This window comes from Drosophila sechellia, chromosome 3R (assembly GCF_004382195.2).
Source record: "Drosophila sechellia strain sech25 chromosome 3R, ASM438219v1, whole genome shotgun sequence".
Lineage (NCBI taxonomy): Eukaryota > Metazoa > Arthropoda > Insecta > Diptera > Drosophilidae > Drosophila > Drosophila sechellia.
The window spans coordinates 4,198,221-4,222,414 of record NC_045952.1 but is presented as its reverse complement, the minus strand read 5'-3'; the positions used below and the strand labels follow the sequence as shown (position 1 = coordinate 4,222,414).

Genomic DNA, 24,194 nt, shown 5'->3' with positions numbered 1-24,194 from the left:
GCCGCGCAGGGCGGCAAACTAAGCCTGCAATTAAATCCACTTGTAATGCGCTTTTGCTATTGCTTAATCCATTTGTGCGTGGCTCAAGCAATGTGCCACGCCCCTCGTTCTCCATTCCACAAGTAACAAGGTGCACTTTCATACTCAGGGAATAGTTGACAAGAACAAGTGTGCATATGCAGATGGAAATGCAAATGCAAATGCGAATCCAGGGAGAGTCATGCCAACATTAGCTAAGTCTGTCAATGTCAGTGCTTTATTTCTTTGTTGGGTTTGCGGCAAGGCTGGCCTTAATGCAAGTCAAGTGGCCAGCGGGCGAGGGGGATGCTCCATTATCCGGCAGCCGATTGTTTGCCTTCTGCCTTTTGTCCCTTAAATCGTCCTGCCAGGTAAGTTGGGGGTCCTGCCTCAGTGGAGAACAATGCGCTGAGCTCCGCAGCTGGGTAACTTTGTTGCTGATCCTCCAGACTTCGGATCATCCATGCGGCATTCAACTATTGGCCTAGTTATCTGACAAACATCCTGATTACTCTGTGTTTCCGACACCTAATTGGGCTGAATTCCGTGTTTTCCCCTCAGCTGCTGGGCAATTGATTATGTCATGTTCACGTAATTTCCCCTCACTTTTCAGGCCCGCACCAACTGCCTCATCCAACTGCCTCATCAATGTGGCGTTTCGTTTGAAAACATATTTAGCTGGAAGCCCTAAAAATATTCGATGTCCGCTGAATGGACACATATGTTTGGACAGTGTCTTATTTGGACAATAGACATATCCCTTGGAATGCAGAAACAACTTAAGTATCATTAGGAGTTTCAAGAGCTGCACAAGTTCCTTATGTCTTATATATTTTGAGTGGATATACTTAACTATTTAAAGTTAATAGAGAGGCCTGCATTGGAATAAAATGGCAATCTATAGCCCGTAGTTGGATAAATAGTTGCTTATGTGATTTAAAGCTTAGGTATGTAGAGTAAAATTCATCACTGCATAAATAATTTCACAGGCTAAAGGACACTGCGCACATCCAATGACTGCGGGGAAAGCACTGAAACTCACTCGGAATCCACTTTGTTTCAGGGCTCAATGGAGCCAATCCCAGAGCATTAGCTGGCTGATCGCCCCTGTCCATGTGTCACTTACCCCGTGTCCCCGGGAAAAGGAAAACAAAGGCCGCATGGCGGAGGCAGGACACCATTTAAGGCATAAATTACATTTGTGGCAGCATCCCAGAGCCCGGCACATCGAGGCACACGGATGTGGATACTGTGGATACTGGCACTGGGTCGCAAGTTCAGTTTGTGCAGCAGGACTAGAGTTTCCGATTTTCCGCGCTGTCAATTTCATTACGTATGCGACCCGTTGGCCCGAAGGGCGTTTAAAATATGTGAATGCAATTTGCATTCGCCGGACACTGGATAGTGGACACTGTGACACAGTGCACAGTGCAGCCTGGGCGAAGAGTAACTAAATTAAGTGCCGCCCACTTCCTGCCCGCGGGCTCAATTATGCCAAATAGCTGGGCATTTGTGCGTTGGGAATTCGTGAAAGGACGACAAGTGGCAAAGCACACCACGAGGCTCGAGGAAATATAAAAGAGCTGGGCCAGTGCAAATATTTTTTCAGTGCCAACTCAAGGATATCCTTTCCGCAGAGGAAGGGCGCTTTTTGGGTGGTGCTAAAAGGACTAAAACGAAATGCATCCTGCAATTATGAATGAATGCCGAGCAACCGAAACACCCAAAGAGAAAGCCAGCCAGCCGCCGGCGGATGAGTTTGCGGAAGTGGCACGCGGTTCGCCATGCAAATGTCCTTTTTTCTGATGGCACTCGGCGAAAAAAACACAGCATTGTGGGGCTTAAAGAATATATCTCACTTTTATTTGGGGGCTTAATAGTTTTCCCATAGCCCTTGGTTTTCCACGTTTCTCTCAGTGCCAGCATGTCATGGTATGTGCTGTCCTCCGTTAAAGCCTTCCGCTTAAAGCTGGCCAACACACTTTACATAACATTCTAGCACTCTCCCTTTCGCTGGCCCCTCCTTCCCCCCGTCCACACGCTCCGCATATTTATGACCTCGCCTGAGTGCATGGCCTTCAGAGCCAACGGACGACTGTCTGTGTAAGGACATAGGAGCGCGCTGCCAATGCTGAAATGTTCAACTGCTGAAATGCTGAAACGCGCTGGCTGAAGGCAGTCATTACTCATGCCACACCCACACCCACCCCCACACACTCACACATGTGCAGAGTGCCGCTGGTGAAATGTACACATATTGAAATGTGTGTCCTGCGAACGCTCTGTGTGTGTGCACGTTTCACTAGTGCTCACAGATACATACATGCATGCAAGCGAAAAGGACTACGGAATCCATAGAACTAGTAAGAAAGCATAGTGCATATGTGTGTGGAGAAAATACTCGTAATTGCGGAGAAAGGGAGCTTACACTCTACGTATCAATTTTTTAGTTAATTTATACGATTCATTCTTAAAGTATTATGGGTAATTTTCCAAAACCATCAGATTGAAATTCAACTTAAATAGGTGTTATAATACATGGAAGTATATTTTTTGTGAATTTACCCAGCCTGTACTTACTATTCTCAACTTTAAGTACTGCTATTAAATGTGGCTCGATGCTCATTTTATGGCAGTGCCACAAACACTCCCCATCGCCGCTCGCCCACTTTATTCAACGGCATCCTGCAGAATGCAACATTTAAGGACACACATAATAATCATAATGGCGTGTGTGCGAGTGCAGACAGATGCAATCTTTCAGGCAGGACTGCCAGCTCCGCCCCTCCTCCTCCGCCTCCGCCTCCGCCTCCTCCTCCTCTTCTCCTGGCCCTGTGTCTGCGTTTAAGCCAAAGCTCATTTTGTGGAGCGTAGGCAGTGACGTTGATGGGGGCGTAATTACAGCCAAAGGACACCCGACCAAAAGGCGTCATTTTCCCGGCAGCGCGTAAAATATTAAACAGCCGCAGAGCCCTGACATTGAGTAATTTTCAGCATTTCCCGGTTATTAATGAACGCGATTAATTCGGCTACAGAAAATGAACGCACAACTCGTCCTGGATTCTCACTGGAACTTTCTGAAAGGATTATAGAGCATATCTTTATTATCATCTATGTATGTACGTGTGATACTTTTGTTGGTTACATCTACTTCAAATGATTCATGTATTAGGCAACCAGGCTGTGGTTTAATTGATATTATTTATGGATAGGCAAAATGCTCTGTAAAATTAAATGAAATATTTATATATACAAGCCAAAATGTGTTCTGATTGAACTTTTCCTCGTTAAGTGGCGACATAACAAGCAGTCACTTTCGAATGAATATACAATGCCAAACTTTTCCCGCCCAATGCCAAACTATTCCGCCCTCCTGCAACAACATCATCGTGATCTTGAATCCGTTTAGCATTCTCGAGCGCATAATGTGTCAGGAAAGCCCCTTGCTCCTGCTCCCTCCTGAATGCATAATTCATTTGGCGGCTTCTGCATATTTTGAGAGCCAGCTCGCCGTAATGCGATTTGATATTGGGTCTTTGGGTCTATGGCCACGTGCAGGCTCACAGGATATTGGGGGTTTGTTCCCCGCTCCTTCTCAACTGCACATCCTGTTACGATTCAAACAAAAGTCAGCGGGAAATGGGGAAAAGTGTCGGGTTTTCCGAACATGCCCATTTCGGAATGGCATTGAGTGCGTTTATTTTGATGGCTAAAATGCATTTCTGTCCATCGAGCAGCGAGCATTTATAAAGACATCTTTCGAGCTCCCTGGCAATCGATGTTGTTGTGTCGGTGGCTGAATGTCCTTGCAGGACTTCGGATTTCACTTTTATGCATTTCTGCTGTTTTCTGTTTGCACGCGTCCGTTTTGCAATCAACACTAAGTGCAGGGAATGGTACTTGGTAGTCAAAAAAACTTGAGGTGTGTGTGGATTTCAGAACGTAGTATTTCGATGATACCTAAAAAAGAACAAAACGGGCATTTCTTATTTAATTGAGTTCGTATATGAACATAAGATACAATGATACAATGTCCTGTCGTTAAAGATGCAAATACAAATTACCGTTTAGATACACTTAACTTTGGTGACATTTTGATGATGTTTTACACGAAAATATGTAGCTTTCAGATCGTTTTCGATTTAATATTAAGACTTCTAGCGATAAAACAAACAATAACTTCTTTTCACTCTCTTTCTTTGCAGGTTCGTCTCCCATCAGATACCCAATATCTAATTCACATATAAAGAATATAAATCTATATGAATATAAACTTACGATAATGCTATTGATAAGACTATTTAGCGCACACGAATAACCAGAACCCAACTCGAACACGACACAAAGACAACACCGGACAACCCAGAACTCGAAACAAAAACAAATTGCGGCACAATCGAATACGAATAAGAACACAAATACAGCTCCACACTGAACCAATATCAAATAGAACGAATGTGCATATTGCTAATTAAATTACGAATAGCCAAAGCTAATTAAGCAACAATACAGCAGACACACACATGGCCAGCCCATATCCAGTCCTACCTTCCAATAATCGTCCGCCTCTAGCCACACCATATAGATAAGCTGCCACTTTTAGCAGCCAAGACAACCAAAACAGCAAAGCCCACAACACTGAACAAAACATATTTAACAAACACGGGAGGAGAACAGCAATATTGAATACCAAATATCATATAGCAAATAGCATATAGCAAATAGCAAATACCAAGCCAAATATCAAACTAGATTGCCTTGCTACCCGTATAAATGTCTACCTAGATGTACTGTTTGATCGTTCCAACCCGTAATGAAAGTAATGAACACCCAATCCTGCTATCTGTGTGCCTTCGAATGTGCAGTAAATGCAGCTTCTGCATCGGCTGAGCACGCTATGCCCAATATCTTCTATACCACCTATAGCTAACCCGACTGCAGCTACTCGACCAGGCCGACACATGTAAATACAGACCACACGAACACACCTACACCTCCACATCGGATCAGATACGATCAGATCCAATCCGATCAGATCACAGATCACAGTTTTCAGTTCCTGAGTTCTCAGCCATTGGATTTCCCGACACCGATACCGATATCGATACCGATACCGATACACTCACACATTCCGAGCCCAGAATCCTGAAATCGCGCGAAAGGCGACGACACACGAGCTGAAATGTGCGTTTTACCTTCCTGCTAAAGTTGAAACATTTTCCACCACCTATCTGAACTTACAGTCTTTCCACATTTCTCCAAACTATTTTCCTCCGATTCCCCCAAGAATTATACTAAACTAAACTATAGCTATAGAAGGCATGCTGCTTGCGATCGCTTATGATTCTTATTCGGCTCTTATACCACTTTTAATCCGCTCATATATTAACCTTGTAAATCCAGATTAAAGTCTGTTCAGCAGCTTAAAGAAGACATAATATTTACACAAATAATACACAAGTTCAAATACTTTCTTACTTTATTCTTTTGGATATTTATTTTTATCTTTATATTTATCTTATACCCACATATACCTTTCAATACTTCTTACAACCTCTAAGTGTATTGTAAACTCTGTAATCCTACGCTATACTATTTGCTTTCGATTCCATACATCTATCTATTACTATCCTACACCGAACAAAACATTTATGCTAATAAATATAATTGCCCAGCACCATTTTCCATATCCAAAAACGAAAATCCCAACGAATGTTTGTCTCTAAGTGTCGCGAATGCCAAGTCCATATTTTAAGAATCGTTTTTCTCTACTGTTTTCAACTGTGCTCTTTTCGATATTTTTCTTTGGTACATGCCTAGCCCCTCGAATAGCCAACTTTTACACACCGTTAATACTTTTTGGCTCTATGTGCAATTTAAATCTCAATAAACTCACCACCTAAGCAACAAAGTTTAACTAAAACCAAGATATCAAAGCAAGTTCAACTCGCTCGCTCGTTTTCTTCATCTAATACCCAATACAACCGAAAGCAAAAAAGAGAAAGCTTCAGCTAATTGGCTCCAATTGAACTAATTGTTTTATGCTTCTAATTGTTTTATGCGAAATTCCTATCGATAACTAACCGCCAAACCAAACCGTTCAATCCAAATTGAATTCGATCCGTAATGTCGCGCGAAAACTCGCCTCGCCACGGCTCCTTCCGCCGCACTCTCAACAGCAGAGATCCGTCGGCAGGGGCGCCGGGCTCAGGATCCGGATCGGGACCGGGATCGCCACACCACCAGCAGTCCAACCACCAGCACTACCAACACCACCACCACCACCACCAGCCGCCGATCATGGAGCACGCCGGCGCGCCGATCTCCACGTCCGCCTCGAACATAGCCACCGTGCTGGAGGACGGCGAGAACCAGCAGCTGCCGCCCTTGACGGGATCGGGACCTAGTCGCCAGAGATCTCTGAGGGATCGGCTCAAGGACGGCATTACCGGCAGCTTCTCCTGGCAGTAAGTCCCGCCCAGATCGTTTGAAGTTCCGATGCTTCTTCCTCACCACTTTTGTTCGAAATTTACAACCACTCTTTTCAACGCTCCCGATTTTGAAATCCTATGAATTTTTTTCCGTAGACCTATCTTCCCGTAGTCCAATCTCCTCTGTATGTTAAAGCTTTCTTTCTAGACTTGAATTCGATTTAGTTAGTAACCACACGATTTAAAAATGCACAACGTATAGTATAAGTAAGCAATTCAAATCCAAAAAGAAATCTTGCAAGAGTGAAGGATTAATCAATTAGACTGCACAGCACCTTTTGTATGAAAACATCCACTAAAATCCCAATTTTTACTAATTAGACCCTATTCAATATTGGTACACATTTGGTAAGTGCGAGTCGCAATCGAAGCTGTGAAAAGTGGGAATTTTAAAAATTCTTTTGGAATATCGGTAGGAAATAATAAAATAACCAAATTAAAATACATTTATTGTACTTGTGGTTTCAACTTTCTAGCTTTAAAAGTTCCCAAAATCTCACGTACGGACACACATACATACGGACGAACAGACGAACGGACATGACCAAGTCAGCTTTCTCGGATCATGGATATATATAGTATTTAGGAAATGCGTCCTTCTACCTGATACCTCTAACTTTTCAACGTCCAATGGTAAAAAAAGGTATCTTAATTTTATTGGAGCATACCAAAACGAACTTTGGTAGATTTTGTACGAGTTTATTGGTAAAAAAAACTTTTCAAATTTAATTCGGGTCATCATTTATATGATGATCGATACAAATGCATATATACTTCAGTTATTTTAGTTACTTTTGTATTATACTTGATTATTTGATATTTGATATTTTTCTAATGAAAGCATCAACATTTATCAACAACTCCAACACAGAAAAGAATCAGATGAATTTCTTATTAAACTAATTATTTATCAGATAAGTTTCTTATTTATCTGATGATTGACATTAGCTTAAATACAACAACACTGAAAGCGAAAGCTGAAACACAATACCACAGACATTAAAAAAATAAACTGTAACGAAAACTAAGCAGGTGTGAACTTTTTACAGACATAATGAATCACAGGTCATAAATCAATTAAATTTGACAATTTAATTTCGCAAGCCTCCTTTGTCGTCCCAAAGGGAAATCAAGCGCAAAAAATCACCCAAAGTGGCTCGAAAAATTGCATAATTAATTTAAATAAAAATACAAAAATATATATGTACTAAGGAAGGCAGCGGACAGGGAAAGGGAGAAATCGAGAGGATTTCGCTCGGTGACGGATTGAAAGGGTGACATAATCAAAGGTAATCATTCCACTTCACAATTGAGGTGGAAAAACAAGCACAGGTGACAGCACATGGAAAACCGAATTTCAAACAGGAAATACAAACTGTATATATTAAAACATATATATATAAAACATATATAGAAGTATGAAATCCGTACACTTCAATTAATAATCTTATGTTCCGTTCAAAGGAACAAAGTATGAAATCTAGTTATTTAATTTCACCAATTCATAGATTTAAATGTTCGTAAATACATGCAGCCTTTCAAATTTTCAAATAACTTTTCCCACAACAGCAAGGATTTTCCAAAATATTTCCATACGTCAAAACGGCAGAGAACAAAGAGAAACTTGCAATTTATTTGCAAAACAATTGAAGCACGTGCGACGGACCTTGAGGTCATCATAGATGCCCTCCCCCCTTTTCCGAACTATACCTTCCGATCCCCCGAAAAAGTTGTTATAAAGTCAGTTCAAAAGTTGGGCTAACAACAATGATTTGGCAAACTTTTTGGACATTTCATTTGGCGGGCTGACACAAGGGAAGTAGGTTGGCAATTTTCGCCGTTGGCCAAGTAAAAGGAAAAGTTCGCATCGAGCTGAGCTATTTTCCACGCGGCGTATGAGTAATATTTATTGTTCTGAAAACTTTCACTTCATGTTCGGCTGTGTCATTTTCATGCTACAGCACTTTTATATAGACACCAGCGTAGTTATCGTCGGCAACGTCGCCCGAGCAATTTGACCTTCAAAGTTTGCCAGCAACTTGCACTTCCACTCCATCCCCTCCACCGCAACAAACGGTGCATTTTACCCCTTGCCCACTTGTATCTTGTATCTGGCACTCCTCAAACTCGTTCTGCGCGCAGACAGCTGCGACTTCAGATTGTATCTGGGCAGTTCCTTTAACCACTTTAAGCTGCTAATTTACAACCTTGAATCCCTTTTCAGCTGGCCTTGTTTCTTTGTTTACCTGCTGCTGCCCGGCGGCTTCCTATCCCAACTCCTTTTCATTTTTATGCCAGGTAAAAACGTTCGCCTTTGTTGGTTTCAGGCCGTTTTTGGCGACTACATACCTCGTACTTGCAAGCAAAGGGGTATGCCCATATACTCTTCTTTAAGGTAGAACTATTTGTTGATTTTTAAACCCACAGAGAACTGAAACCTCACATAGTACAGTTGTTAATCGACATTGTTGATGCTACGATGCTTTTTGGAATAGAAGCTTAAGTGAAAGTTTAATTTAAATATCCGCATATCAACTCGACCTTGACCCGTTCCTTGAGTTCGTAACTCGATCTGGTCTTGAATTCAGAGACGCCCACACACGATCGATTCACTCGATTCGCTCAAATGCTAATTGAAATTTCAGGAGCTTGCGGCTTTTGTTTTGCCACAAGTCAAAGTGGCCAAAGAGAACAGTGCGAATAAAAGCATAAAGAATCGAGGCAGTCGCGCTGATTGCTTGCCGATTGCTAACACTGAGCCCCCGCAGATCGTCCATTAAGTCGGACCAAAACGGCAGCCGGATCAGCCAACTTTCGGATGGATGTGTAAACGATTTGTATGCGCCGGCATTAGGAACTATGGCCATGCCGGGCACGTCCCGGAGCGCAGTGTTGCTGGCTGATAATAACGATAATGGCCAAAACGATGTTGGTAATGGATGTGTGGGCGTTTCCCCCGAAAGCTGTTGACTGACTGCCATTCTGGCAGTTTAGCTAAATCCTTTTTCGCACAGGCTTACGATGGCAAACACGCTCGTGCATACACTTGAAAAAATTTGGAAACTTCAAACATGCACCCGTTACTGAAACCACAATAATATAGTGAATTATCATAAAATGATATCTTCATATGTATTTCTTTTTTACTTTCAGCATTTTGTATAGCTTTTGCAGCTTCTTTTACTTAACCTTACAAAATCGGTTAAGGCCAAAGATACTTAATTGTATCATATTGCTTCTTAACTATATTTAGAATAAAATTTATAAAATAAAATATATATCAAATTGATAGTAATTTGAAGTAATTTTTGAAATGTATCGCAATTTTTTTGAGTGCAACTCTCGCTGACATTGACTGCAAATAGCAGTTGACCCTGAAACGATGCACAAGAGAATCTCCGCCCCTTGTGCACCCCTTTCCTCCCCTCTGCCAGCTAAATGGCTGGCAAATTGTGTGCCCATGTGTGTGCACATGTGTGTAATTGTGTGCTCCTGGCCGAGAGTGCAAGTGTGTGTGTGTGTGGCGGAGTCCAAAGCGTTTCATGTTTGACTTTCACTTGCAGCTGTGAATAGCTGCAACGCTCGCTGCGCCTGTCAGCAAAGCTACACTATGCAACAAAACAGCAACAGAAACAGCAACGGCAATGGCAACAAATGACAACGGCCACTCGTTCGTTAGTGGGGATCATGTCGTTGGCGCCCGACATTGTTTTGGCCATAATTTGCATCGATTGCACAGTGGTCGAAAGTCCGAAGTTGCAGGCTCAGAAATTAGAAGAGTCCTTCGTTAGGATTTTGAGCAGTTGGCCAGAAAAGTCTTTAGTTGCTCATGTATACTCAAAATCACAGACACCAGATGATCTTTAAGTTGCTCTTTTGTTTTATAGAAATCTTTAAACATATCCATCGAAATTATTCAAAAGAGTATCCTGGTTCATGTAATCTTTATGAGGAATTTCGATACGAGCCACTATCTGATTTAAAGACTGTCATCCAATGATGTAATAATTAATGTGTTGGTCCTATTTACACGCGTTCGACCTTGGGGCACATTATATCTAATCCGCAAAATGTGCGTCCTTCACCACAGTGCCTGCCGATGGGAGCACTCATCCGATGAGCATTTCCAGCCCGCTCGTGTTTGGGTTTGTTGCTGTGGTCTTGTCTTCGCCGAGGATAAAATGCAACGTCAATGTTGTCCACTGCCCCACCCTTCGTCTCCTGCACATCCTGCACATCCTGCTCCGCCTGCTCACAAATTTTCATTAGTGTTATGCCGCCGTCGCTGTTGTTGTCACTGATGTCGTGGCCTGTCGCTGGCAGCTGACTGCTCCTGCTCCTCCTCCTGCTGCACGGCAGCTTCGACGTGGGCGTTGTCGTAGTTTGGTTAACGGTTATGGTGCTTGCGTTTTTCATAACGATTATGAAATGACGCCTCATGAAAGTAATGGCAGTCGAGTCAAACAGATTTGCGCATGCAAATACATTAAACGTGGCATTTTAATATGCCGTAATTGCTTGAATTAATTGCCATCGTGCAAGTTGTGCTGAATTAGCCTCGATGGTGGGGGTGGAGTATCTTATTTAAAGTGCACACATTGCAACTAAAACTAAAACACCTAAAGCCGAAAAACTCGAAGCACTCATTTGGCACAAACCCCTTTTGACTCGAGCTATCACCTCGTAAATCAAACTCATCGTTGGGCGTTAAGTTTCACACTCCGTGACGCTCGTGGCATTATAATCGCCTCCAACAGCCGATAATCCCTGAATGACAGTCCCTATATATATATACAGCCCCTAATAACAACTGTAAGGTGCGCTCGTTGGCCTTTTTACGATCGAAGAAGAATTGCATTTTTTCTAATTACCAAACAGCCCCCAAGCCGCTAATTATAGCTATCAACTTACTATATCCAATACTACAAATATTTCAGTGCACAGGGGAAAAGATTTCACAATTTCCTCTGCATCGTTTTATTAAGAATTGCAATTGCCGAAAGACTTGCCACATATTCTACAGGAAAATTCTGACATGCACATAGGCATACTCGAAAGTACATATGACGTTCAGATACTGTATCTGTATCTGTATCTGTGCACATGTGTGTGGGCCACAAAGTCTGCTGGCATGGGCATGGTTGGGCCGACAGTCGCTGACACTTTGTAAACAAACAATTTTCGTATTCTTTTCATAAATTGCGACGAATTAAATTTGTTATCTAAGCACAAGACATGCAAATGTATGCGTACTAATGTAAGTGAGCGCCGAACGAAGGCAAATGCACTTAGCCAAATTGTGCGCATTCATTTTTAATAACGGCGAGAAAATTTCGGAATGGCTTTTAGGTGAATTCACCGGAATTATTTATGGCTCCAGAGTAATATTCGCAAATGGCAAAGAAGTGAATGATTAACTTATGAAGGCTTTTTAGCCTGAATCCAACCCAATAAATGGCAATTAAAAGTGATTTAAGTCAAAGGGAGGGGCACTAATTTTCCCTTCTCAGCATGTGTATGTCACATACGACTGTTTAATCGATTTTCACACCCTTTCCTCCACTGGCCGTTTCAATGCCACATGCCACATGAGCTGCCCCACCAATCAATTTGGAATTCAATCTACGAAATTGCTCACATATATCAATATAATTATCTGTCATTATCGTTCGGCCGAGCACATTATGCTATCGATTGTCTCGCATCTGTGTTTCGTTGTTCGCGTCGTCGTCCTTGCTAATCGAAACCAGCATTATGATTTGCTTTACAAATTTATTGCTTTTGAAATCGGCCTGAACATGTGGAATTAAGCGCGGCACGGCAAGGCACTGCGGCATTAACTAGGATGTGGGCAACAGGCGACCCGGGGGATTGACATTTGAGCCCCGCCAAATATGGCTAAGCAGCTCAATTAGTTTATGGACACTATGATTTATTGACAGGCGACCTCAAATACTATATGTACGCGTTCTATTTGAAAACACTCTCGCGGAAAGATTGGATTCAGTGTTTATCAATCTCCTCCTACGCAGTCTCATTTGACTTTATTTAATTATAAATCCACGGCCAGCTTATCGCGCTGGCTACCTGATATTCGCCAGTATTTATAATTCAAAGCAAAGAAGGCCGCCCATAAGGAAACCAATCCTCCTCACCCTCCGCTAAATCACCATTGTAAGTGCGGGGAAAATTCCAGCCAACCCACCAATAGATCACAACATCTATCTATGTGCTGACCTTTTCGAGAATAAAGCAAAGATAGTTAGGTAGAAGATGCATCTTTGTTTTCCGCGCTTGCACACACATAAATATTTGATTTGCCAGCCATTAATGGAAAATTAACGAGATTTGAGAGGCATTGAGTTGACATGATGTGCATCACGTACACACACACAAATTTTCCAGAGATTTCCAAAGATTTCCAATGATTTCCTTTGCAACTGAATCTGTATCTCATTACTGCTGCTAAGCTGCTAAGCTTACCAAGAATTTATTATGTACATTTATTATATAGGTTTTGGCTATTTACTTGATCTCCGTAATACATGTAAGTTGTGTTCAAATAAACATTTATACTTTTAAGTACTACCTTATCGATTTTCTGCCCTCCCAGACATTTCCATTCGGCCATTTGGGCGATACATCATCATCTTTTAAGTCTTGTGTTTCCATGATGGGCCATTTATAACAATTCGATTGCATGCTAGCGGAATCGGAATCGGAATCCTTGTTGTTCTGCTAATTGATCTTTCGCCTCGAATCGTAAATAAAAATCCGATATTTTATTAAAAAAATGAAATGTTTACCTTGTCATCGGCCTGCCAAAGTTGTTGCCACATAAACACAAGAACAGGGGCTAGATTAAATAAGCATGAAAGAGTATACCTCGGCTGACATTGACCCCAATTACGGCGGCCCATGTGCTGGCAAAACCGTTGGAGAAATACGAAAAATATTGATAGCACAATAACAACCATTGCTACGACTTTTATTTGCCATGTAAATAACATATTATTCATATGCCCCCAGGGGGAAAACAACAGTTTGGCTTTTTTGTTTGCCTTTTTGGCGAGCTAACTTTATGTGCAATACAAATTGATTGACTGCATAATTGGAATTGAAATTGAAATTGAATTTTCCACCAGCCGGACAATAATGGATGAATATTTAAATGTTCTATGACAAATGTTTTAGCACGATGCCAAATCCCCATCCTTTCCCCCATCCTCCCCAATGGCAAATGTCAATGGGTCTGTCACTCCTTTGGCAACTCGAATTCAGTCAGTATCGGGTTAGTTCTAGAATTTATGGCTGCGACGGCAGCCTTTGACACTGTTTTTGAATAGAACAAATTCATTAATTAGAATCTGGTTTTGTTGCTTGTTAATTGAATGCAAAATGGAGCACTATTCCACATGAGTAACGAGCCTGCTGACAGCCGCAGATTTTAGAATTAACAATTCCATTTTGTGGGCCAATAAATGCATTAGATACGCTTTGAAAAAAGGTTTCTTCAAAACAAAAATCTAGTAATGCAATTACACCAAAATCCAAACAATATTCACCGAAATCATTCAATTGCGGAACTCGAGTCCCTTGCAATTTAAACCCCATTAATTTTGTCATTTAATTGTTTTGTTTTCAATATTCTGTGCTGCAATTCGAATACAGGGCATTTAAGAATCCAGTCGAATTCCTGCACGTTTTGCAATTGCTTTGAGATTTTTAAGGCACATTTATTCATATGAAAAATCAAATGGCGCGCCCCAAGCGACCGATTCGATTGAAAAAGCCGAATCGAAAAGTAAAGCCGACATCGAATGGAGTAAACAAATAAAAATTTCATTCACAGCGCCAGAATAGCCGTTAGTGCATCCATATAAATTCGATTTTTATGCATGAGATCAATTAAGTGGCAAAATGAAAAGTAAACAAACAGAGGAAAAACCAAAGGACCCACTCATTCAGCAGGGAAGCGAACCGTCTAGCGGGGACATCAACCTCGTTTTTCGGGTTAGTAGGTGGGGGCGATGATGGGGGAGGGAATACTTTCCGAAAAGTGGGGGTCTGGGGCCCAAAAATGTGAGTTTTTCAACTGCCGACGGCGACAACGAAATCGTTTGAATTTTTCCTCATTTCAACGAAATTCGCATTTTCCTGTCAAGCCGGTTTCCCAGCCTTTTTCTTCGCTCTGCCGCCGACTTTTCATTATTGGACCACACCAGCCAGCACACACATGTCGTTGCCATTTGGCCATTTGGCAAGCCAAACCACTTGCAACCTGGCTATTTTTAGCAGCTGCAACAAAAAGCCGTCGCTTTAACACTGCGGCCAGATACTTGGCCATTCGGATTTGGCAGTACCTTCCGTCATTTTCCGGGGATCCAGCCACCAACTGGTGAGTGGAAAACGCGGCGAAAATTAAGAAGTACATGTTTTTTTTTTTATTTTTTGCTCTACTCTGGCTTTGCATATTCAACAGCTCAGCGAACTGAGCACTTCGCCTGTTGAATGCAAACAATTTTTAAGCTTCAATCGGTTCGCAAAGCTGAGCGGCGAAATTGCCATTCGTTATTTAAATGAAGCTGCTTAAAAGGGAGCATTTTCACACCTGTACTTTTAGTTTAGCAGCCAAAAGAGAGTTCCCTTTTATGGAAATCAGTCGGAGGAAAACTTAACCCCTCTGAATGCTAATGAAGCATATAAATAAAAGAAAGGATAGTTCTTTGCACGGCGGAATGAAATATAAAAGACGAGTTTCCACAAAACACAAAGTTTCTTCATAAAAAAAGGTGGAGTGGAGGTGGAGTAGTTCAATAGCACCAATGGCTAATTACAGGTTTGTCTCTACTTTGGCCAATAGCAAAACCAAAACACCACACTATCAATTTTATATGGCCATTGAGCTAATTAACATTTGGAGCTGAATTCGCGTCAAAAGCAATGAGTTGGGTGCTTAAAGACAAGATTCTTTAAACAGGTTGATAAACCTTTGATTGGTAACATTGGTTACTTCAATACTTAAGTTCGAAATTGTCTCCAACTTTACTCACTAAAAATATTTAAAAATAAACTTAGGAATTGCTTCTACATTTTTCGAAGGTGGTGTTGTATGATTCTTACCTCACCTGCGACTGGTTTGATTAGAGACCCTGATAAGCATGCTTATAGCCACAGCCAAAGCGTTAGCCATAGTTATAGCCATGTGCATAACCATAGTCATAGATTTAGTCATAGCGCTGGCTATACATGGGATTGCGTTTCTTAGTGGCCCCCAAGGCGCATTCGAAACATTTACATTTTAGTTCAGACAATTTATGATTGTGTAATAATATTGAAGGCTGCAAATTATAATCGCCCGAGTCCGAAAAACTGTAAATAGACAGACGGGAAGGGGTGAAGATGGCGGGTGCGAACGGGACGGAGAACGAGCGGCAGCTAAATGATGTTGCACTTTTTCTGATTTCGACGAGTGGCGTACTTTGAAATTTGCATAATTCGCAATTCGAGCCCAGTCATGCGTCTTAAATGCGTCTTAAAAAGAAAGAGGAAAAAGTCAGAGGTTGCAAGCTAAATGGAAGAAATGCCCAAGGTCGGATTGGAAATTCTATTTTTTCTGTTTCTCCGCGCTGAAATGCAGTTCACCTTAGGGCAAATTCTCTGGGCAATTGCTGCGGCCTTGGCGGTAATTTCCTTGTCAGGTGAAAAACACAGGTGGCAGGGGGTTGGCCAGATAATTGCACCACTTTCACCCCCTCAACAGTGACCTACATTAAAGTTGAGGAAATGCATTTGCCGCCGAGGAGCTTGGAGCGAAATCAAATAATTACAGCGGCGTCACATGGCGTATGAGTAATTTAAATGAAATTACAAAGTCGCCGCAGCTGACTAACCTCCAAAAAATAATAGAAACAATAAGTGTATCGCAAATGCAATTCAAAACAAGTTCATTGCACATGCGCGCCAGCATTAGAAGCAACAAATCCAATGGGAAACGAACCGAAACCTTGATACACTTCTTCGATTAGAACTAATGATGATATAGTTGGATTATATAGCACTGATACACGTACTAAAGAATCGAACTGAATTCAATTGAACGATTTTAATTAGTTACATTTTATCACCTGTAACTAATCTACTCTGTCCGCTACAACTGTGATAAAGTTAGAGTATCTTCAAGATTCTCTGCCATAGTGTCAACACCCCTCGAAAGGGTATTAAAATCAAGCGGCAGTCGTACGTTTCGCTGGCAACATGTGTCTAAACATCGCCAAGTGGAAGTGGAAATAAACGGAAATAAGCCGAGCTCAAGCAGGTTCAGGTTTTTGGCCTGCAACAAAAATAAAAACGAGTTTGTTGCAGCACATGTACATGTGTGTGTGTTTGTGTATGTGGCTGCCCCGCGAGACACGACATATGGACATATTGCTAGTAACATACATATGTACAATGTAATCAGTTCGCTTCATAAAGTTAGAGTATCGTGCATGTTGCCCCGCAACATGTGCTCTCGCTGGCAACATGTGTCTAAACATCGGCAAGCAGACAACTTTTTTGTGGATCGATTCGATCAGTTTAAGTTTTCCATTTGCACCGAACGCAACGCAAGTAGCTCCCACAAAATCGGAATCAGCCGAAACGAAAACGAAACACAAATAACAGAACGCGCGCGCTCAAAGTCAGTGCTTGATACTAAGATATACCACAGATATACTACATACATATGTATGTGGAGCATCGGCGATAAATATTGTAAAATTATTTTTAAAAATATGTTCGACTCGTGTGCGACTGTTTGTGCGACGCCGACCAATGCAGTCCGTTAATTATTTTTCTGCACTCATTTCATTTGGCGATTGTCCGTTGCAATTCGGCCATTGGTATTGGTGTCCGTTTCCCTGGCGAAAGAAATATATTAAGTTGTTTAATTTAACATCCGTGCTCGGGAATTCGCCATAACTGCATATACCCCGAATAACTTTTGAGTGAGAGGGCATTTTCTCTGCGAAAAATATTAATGCAACTGTAAATAACATTGCACCCAACTTTTGTTTTAAATGGCTTAAATTTAACGCCTTGTCAAAATTGAGTTTAACATTAAGGTCATTCGAGTTCAAAGAGACCCTCGTAGCAAGCAATTAATCGAAAGCATACATGTTTCAAGGCATTTCATTTAAAGTAAATTACGAGGGGCATTCGCACAATTGAACAAATTTTCGCTGAGTTCTGGACTGCCAGAAATTCCGAGTGCATAAAAGTAATTATAATTATACGAATTCGACCACAAATGTCCACAGAATATACAAGTATAATTGAAAATATAAGTGTACGCGAGTGCCAATACTGTGAAATCAATACGAATGAGAAATGTGACTAACCAACCAAAGGAAAGCAATTGTGCCAAACCTCGTTGAAAGACAACAAATTAAAAATAAAAAAGGTAGAGAAATATTTGCAACTATGTGATGCAATAATCGTAATTAATGGCTGCGCTTGCAATTTAATTTTTGGCCCAGCTTGGCTTTAATTTCGTCTCTCTGCTTCTCTTTTTCGCCATTCTGTTTTGCGATTGTTTTAGGCGCGGCTTGCGGTTTTTTCGGATTCTTGGTGAAGCGAACGGTTTTATTTCAGTCGCTTGGCTTAGTAAACCGTTCCAATCGGCATTATTCGCAGGTTCTTTTGGCTTTTTCTTTGTTCATCTCTTCTTTGGCTTGCCTTTCCAGCTGCGAAATAGAAGCAACTTAGTTTATTATATTGCTCAGCTTCAGGTCATGACATTCGTGTAATATCTTTTTGTTACTGCCTATTATTGCTTACGACGACGACTGGAAGCAGCTAAGAAAAAAATATAAAAAACAGCTGACCACGTCAAAAGAAACCAATGAAAAAAACTTGGCCAACAATGACGAATACGGCGAACACAAAAGCAAAGACCTACGCCTAATTTAAGGTCATCAGCACAGTAAAACAACAACACTGGCAATAAGCCGAGGAAGAAGCAGCATTTACTGCTAATGGCTACGAAAAAAAAACTAAAGTCGCCGGCTTCTCTGATTTTTTCTTTGGATTTTCTGATTTTGTCTACGGCCCTTCCATGCCATTTGCGTGGAGAATTAACGGGCAACGGCACAAAAAGCCATGATCGCACACACACCAATGCACTCGTCGTCGTGTTCGTACATCCCAAAAACAGTAACAGTTGCTTCCCCATCCCAAAAAAGCTCAGCTCAGCTCATTTGCCTACTCGGTTTGACCAGCAAAATGGAAGGAAAACCCTAGAAAACAAACTTTAATCAGTGATGATAGTACTGTAGTTGAACCAGGTTAAGATATTTCATTTAATATCCATTTTATACATCTTGAATTTCGTATATTTACTACATACAGATAAAAGCTTGACTAAATAATTAGTATTAATAATTATTTATACCTAAAGAAGTTCCCAAACTCCCAACCAATCTATGCAGATCCAAACCAGTTTCGAAAATTCCGCAGACTGAAAGGCGACTGCTGCGGATGCTTTGGTTTTCCGACGAGAAAAGTGAAAAAGTGGAAGGCGGCTATCCACCGCAGCCACTCGAGATAATCGATGACTTTGGTCTTCTCTCTCGTGCGCTTGTTTATGTTTTTTATAAATAGCTCAAAAAATGCGTAAAATGAGCAGGCAAAAACAAGGTATAATTAGAATAAATGTTAAGCCCAACCATTGACACATGTATACTAAAACTGGGCGTGCAAGAACATATCTAGTGAGGTTTGGGTCAGACTATGTAGTGCATTTCTATCTGTAAGTTATGATCCATCAACACTTGATAGCATAATTAATGCGGATTAACTTTTCAACTTCTATTTCGACGCAACTCGGCGCACAAAGCATTCGTTTAATATTTATTGACAAAGCCATTTATCACGATGTCCGCTGGGTGTGCATAAATTTGGGGCCACGTGATGTCGCCCGTCTTATAGATAGTGGCAACCAGAGTACAAAATTCTATACCTATGTATTTAGTAGTCAGTCCTATCTAAAAAATGGTGGGGTGGCCCACGCAAAAGTGCGACTGACTATGCAAATCAATTGAAAGTGTCAGGAAGCGGTGGGGAGAAATGGGTGTGGGAAAATTAAAACGAGCGGAAAGGGGGGGATATTGGAAATAATAATTTAAAAAACCAACACGGAAATGCAAATTGCCATTTTGTATCTACGCATAGCCGCATCTGGTTTTACTTTTATTGATTTTAAGTGACGAGTTGAACGAGGAAGTCTCTGAGTCACTTAGCCGTTGTATCATTATTGCACAATGAATATGGCTGCCAAAAGGAGGCTTGTCGCAGGACAGAATATTCAAATCTGCCTGCTCAATAATTAAATGTACGAGCGTGAGTACTTTTATGAGCTGCTTTTCGCCGTCTTGTCTCCGCTTGTGATTTATTTATGGTCTTTTGTTTGCCCCCGCCCACTGTGCCTGACTTCGTCGAATTCTACTTGGCCCGGACAAAGAGCCTTACTGCTGTTTGTTTGCTCAAGTTGGCGTGAAAACAGTGTCATAATTACACAAATAAATACAAGTCTATAGATATGTATTTATAGGTACAAATGAACATACCTGTCGGTGCGCCGAAATTCTAACAAAGGCACTCGAGATGTCCGTCCGTCCATTCAGATATTCGAGACCAAGAGCACTCTCGATTATCATCTAATACTTTGTGATTTGCTGTCTGTCGACAATCGATGATTTAATAAATTCCCAGTTTAGGTACCATAAAATGTTTATTGCACATTTACGATTCGGTCGCCCAAAGTGTGCCAAATTTTCAAGAGCAGCTGCCAAGAAACTTTTCCGGCAATATACTCAATAAATTCTTAATACGTATATTTTAGGCTTGAACAGATAAGACCAATAAGACCAAATAAAATACGCCTTAGGATTTGCTTGGGCATTAAATAAAATGTACCAAAGTTTTTAGTTTCGAGAGGGAGGATTTCGGCACTTTGTAGGCAATATGTTAGATTTAGTTAACTGAGTTTAAGATTTACGAGACGGTGCATTTCTATTTGACGGCTTAGATCCGCAATGAATACATAAATTAGAAGGTGTCGGTTGTAAATAGTTTCCAAATCTCACTTCCACTTCCTGTGCGCCACGCCCACATATGTATCTACGTAGAATCCAGACTCCTGTGTCCGCCGATCATTAATCATTAATCAATATACCGCACTCATAACCCATTCAAATCATCGCCTGTTGCGATTCGGATTTGCATATTGATCGACACAGGCAGGTGACTATATTTTTATAGTCTTCCCAATCTGTGGGCCCACCCATGTGATCGGTTCCGTCTTGGTTTGATTCGGAGCACTTGTAATTTGTTTTCTAAGCTGTTCGCATTTCGCATTTTGCGGAACACAAAGTTGACGATTGATTGGCTCTGATTGAGCGGGTAGTTGCGCGGGAGACAGTGGACTCCGAGCCAGAACTGGTTTCCCACAAAGGCGACGCCACTTCCGCCATGGAAAGACACTTTGTTTTGTTTCCAGTGCGGCAAGTAATTATCGAGCCGAGACACCCGGGAAACCAAACCACAGTCGTCAGAACACTTTGATTGCCGGGCAAGAGCCGGACTTGGATGCCCAGACCATGTCAGCCCAGCTCAATGAAGCTGGGTTCGGAAAAATCGAATTTTTGAAATTTAAAAGCTGGAATCGTTTGCCCATTTTTTGCCCATGTTTGCCCACCAATTAGTTTTTTTTGCCCACGTCCAGTTTTTGAGATATGAATTTTCGAACAAGTTCGAAAATTTTCGAAGATCAAAAATTTCACTTTTTTCAAAATTTTTTTTTTTTAATCGCAATAACTTCGTTTGCCCACGTTTGCCCACCCTTTAGAATTTTGAAATTTTCGAAAATTTTCGAAGATCAAAAATTTCACTTTTTTCAATTTTTTTTTTTTTAAATCGCAATAACATCGTTTGCCCACGTTTGCCCACCCTTTAGAATTTTGAAAAAATTTATACTTTAGAAAATATAAGACATTCAAGTTTACCTCGGTCTACTTTGCCCACCCTTCGAAATTATTTTTTTTCGTTTGCCCACTCTTAAAAATAAAAAATTTCGATTGCCCACCTCTTAAAACTAAATAATTTCGTTTGCCCATCCTTTAAAATTAGTTTATTTCGTTTGCCCACCCTTTAAAATTAGTTTTTTTCGTTTGCCCACCCTTCGAAATTAGTTTTTTTCGTTTGCCCACTCTTAAAAATAAAAAATTTCGATTGCCCACCTCTTAAAACTAAATAATTTCGTTTGCCCATCCTTTAAAATTAGTTTATTTCGTTTGCCCACCCTTTAAAATTAGTTTTTTTCGTTTGCCCACCCTTCGAAATTAGTTTTTTTCGTTTGCCCACTCTTAAAAATAAAAAATTTCGATTGCCCACCTCTTAAAACTAAATAATTTCGTTTGCCCATCCTTTAAAATTAGTTTATTTCGTTTGCCCACCCTTTAAAATTAGTTTATAATGTTTGCCCATCGTTTAAACTTAGTTTTTTCATTAGCCCACCGGATCGGCGGACCAATTATCAAATTTTCTTAATCATTAATAAATTTCATGCAAGTGTTGATGAACATACATATATATAGTTTTTTGTATATATACATATATATTTATGTACATACATACATATATGTGTTCATCATAATCAAATAATATTAGTGCTTCTGTCCGCCGATCCTAAGATACATATGTAAATTGGCGCCACAACTTACAGTTATTACATACATCTGTACAAATTTGGTTTTATAGATGGAAAATCGAAAAAACCATTTTTAAGGGGTGGGCAAACGCTTTTAACTGAAAATATATATTTTAAAGAGGTGGGCTAATGAAAAAACTAAGTTTAAACGATGGGCAAACATTATAAACTAATTTTAAAGGGTGGGCAAACGAAATAAACTAATTTTAAAGGATGGGCAAACGAAATTATTTAGTTTTAAGAGGTGGGCAATCGAAATTTTTTATTTTTAAGAGTGGGCAAACGAAAAAAAATAATTTCGAAGGGTGGGCAAAGTAGACCGAGGTAAACTTGAATGTCTTATATTTTCTAAAGTATAAATTTTTTCAAAATTCTAAAGGGTGGGCAAACGTGGGCAAACGATGTTATTGCGATTTAAAAAAAAAAAAATTGAAAAAAGTGAAATTTTTGATCTTCGAAAATTTTCGAAAATTTCAAAATTCTAAAGGGTGGGCAAACGTGGGCAAACGAAGTTATTGCGATTAAAAAAAAAAAATTTTGAAAAAAGTGAAATTTTTGATCTTCGAAAATTTTCGAACTTGTTCGAAAATTCATATCTCAAAAACTGGACGTGGGCAAAAAAAACTAATTGGTGGGCAAACATGGGCAAAAAATGGGCAAACGATTCCAGCTTTTAAATTTCAAAAATTCGATTTTTCCGAACCCAGCTTCTTTGAGCTTGTCAGCCCTCCCTCTGCGGTTCACCCACAAATGGGCTCCGCTGTCACGGTTACGGATTATATTATGTCACTTCGTGTCGCCACATCAGTTTGCTATCCGGTTACATTCGATATTCTAAGCCGGACTTATAACGTCGTTTGTTTATCAATGATTGGGAACTGAGCCAGGGGTTCAGGTGTGGTCGGAATCTTGGAAGAAATCCGAAGTTATGTTGTTTACTGTTTACATAATACTCAATCATCAACAGCGATATGTGATACCTACTCGCTACTTTGTGGAAAAAATCGTTAGATTCGAGATGGTCTTTAAGTTTTTTAACTTATCGCGGCGCTATACTTTGTTTGTGATTACGTGATCCTTTCTGGAATTTTTATATTTTATATGGCGTACGTGTTCTGTTTAGTCAAGTGGCTGGATTTTGTTCTTAACAATCCGAAAGATTATTTTTTTGTGACATCGAACCGGGCATCTTTTTTGTTTGCAAACAACTTTATTTTCGTTGTTTATTTTTTATGAGTGTTTGTTGTGTTCATATTGAATTACTGCTGGGAGCGGAGGTATCTGTAACTCGAAAATGAGTTTCGTATTTCTGAGAACGCTTATCTGAGTATCATAGTTTTAGGGAAGCATAATATTTTTATGTGATAGATACGGAACTTGCTCCGGAAAAAGAAGGTTAATGTTACTATTGAGGAAATATATAGTTTCTTATTCAACGAATGAGTCAAATACTTATCGAAATATAATATAAATAATCGTTTTAAGATTGGAACATTGTACATAATTATAGTCAGTGTAAAATATATTTATATCGTGCCCAAGAACGCAACTTTCACAACGGACTGGCTTTTAAGGAGTGCCTTTTAAAGAATGAAGAAAATAACAAATGTGAAGTGTTAAGATATCGTTTCTCGATGACCCAGGGACACCCGCTCTAAGTCCGGACCAACCCACTTTCCGCATTTTTGCCGGGTCGCATTTATAGAATCCCAGATACGCAGAACACTCCCACGCCCCCGCCTGCAATACGGTCAGATGGACCCCACCCAGCGCCCTGCATTAGGTGTGCAGGTCGGCCAGGTGTAAACTGGTTAGTTAATGATCGAATGGACAGGCAGGAATTCGCCAGTGAGCAAACACGTATGGGCAATGCGAGCAGAGTCTATTAATAAAGCCGCAGGCCGTCTTGTCATGCGAAACTGGGCTTAAACAAACGG

General features: G+C 40.6%; 1 protein-coding gene across 15 annotated transcripts in view; it reads left to right on the top strand.

The window, feature by feature from the left end:
- The first annotated feature begins 5,848 nt into the window (after positions 1–5,848).
- Positions 5,849–24,194, top strand: part of LOC6613925 (TLD domain-containing protein 2) — a 66,272-nt gene continuing 47,926 nt past the window's right edge. For 7 of the 15 annotated variants that reach the window (XM_032720902.1, XM_032720916.1, XM_032720901.1 and 4 more), the window contains exons 1-2: positions 17,089–17,264; positions 17,810–17,952. Coding sequence is in view for 3 of the 15 variants with exons in the window: in XM_032720903.1 (XP_032576794.1) it covers positions 6,145–6,485 (341 nt within the window). In the remaining 12 variants the exon portion in view is untranslated. Of the gene's footprint in view, positions 6,486–17,086; positions 17,265–17,809; positions 17,953–24,194 lie in introns of those variants that run through there. The other 8 variants (XM_032720895.1, XM_032720894.1, XM_032720891.1 and 5 more) reach the window with 6 other exon arrangements.